We start from the raw sequence: 561 nt of genomic DNA, 5'->3' as shown, positions 1-561 counted from the left end.
AATGATTCTATGATCCCCTCACCCAGGACTGAGCGCTACAGAATGGTCCCCTGTAAGATCTTCTTTAAAAGTAGGGCTGCCTTGTACCCGCCGGGCTTTCCCCGCTCGGCAGCATCCCGGCCTTCGCAGCACGCGCCGCTGAAATTTCCCGGAGGAGCGAGGCGGGTGGGATGCCCACAGCTTCGCGGTGGGAGCGGAGCGCCGGGGCGGGACCGTGGAGCTGGCAGGACAGGGGTGTGAGGCAGGTTTATGGCTTTCTCGGCTGGGCTGATCCGTCCCCGCTGGAATTTGCGGTTCCTGCGCGTCGGGGATTTCAGCTGCTAGACCCTGGTGTTAACGTGAAGATGACAGCCTGCTTCTCGCTTGTGACTTCCAGCGCCGCTGTCCTCGTCCAGCACGTCCAGCAGCAGCTCCGAGGAGCACTCCCCGCTGCTCTCCCTCCCGCACAAGCGAGAGGTGCGTTTCCTGGAGCTGCAGAAGATTGCCTCCTCCTCCGGCGCCAACAAGTACGTCCCCAGCCTCTTGGCTGCCGGGGGGGGGGGGGGGGGGGGGGGGGGGGAC

General features: G+C 64.7%; 1 protein-coding gene across 1 annotated transcript in view; it reads left to right on the top strand.

The window, feature by feature from the left end:
* Positions 1–376: 376 nt before the first annotated feature.
* NUMA1 (nuclear mitotic apparatus protein 1) overlaps positions 377–561 on the top strand; it is a gene marked incomplete at both ends in the record, with an annotated part of 3,645 nt that continues 3,460 nt past the window's right edge. Inside the window, one exon of the mRNA XM_009321557.1 lies at positions 377–506. Within this exon, the coding sequence (XP_009319832.1) occupies positions 377–506 (130 nt within the window). The remainder of the gene's footprint in view (positions 507–561) is intronic.

The sequence above is a fragment of the Pygoscelis adeliae genome, unplaced genomic scaffold (genome assembly GCF_000699105.1).
Source record: "Pygoscelis adeliae isolate BGI_AS28 unplaced genomic scaffold, ASM69910v1 Scaffold1433, whole genome shotgun sequence".
Taxonomy (NCBI): Eukaryota; Metazoa; Chordata; class Aves; order Sphenisciformes; family Spheniscidae; genus Pygoscelis; species Pygoscelis adeliae.
This window is presented reverse-complemented; position numbering and strand designations above follow the sequence as displayed.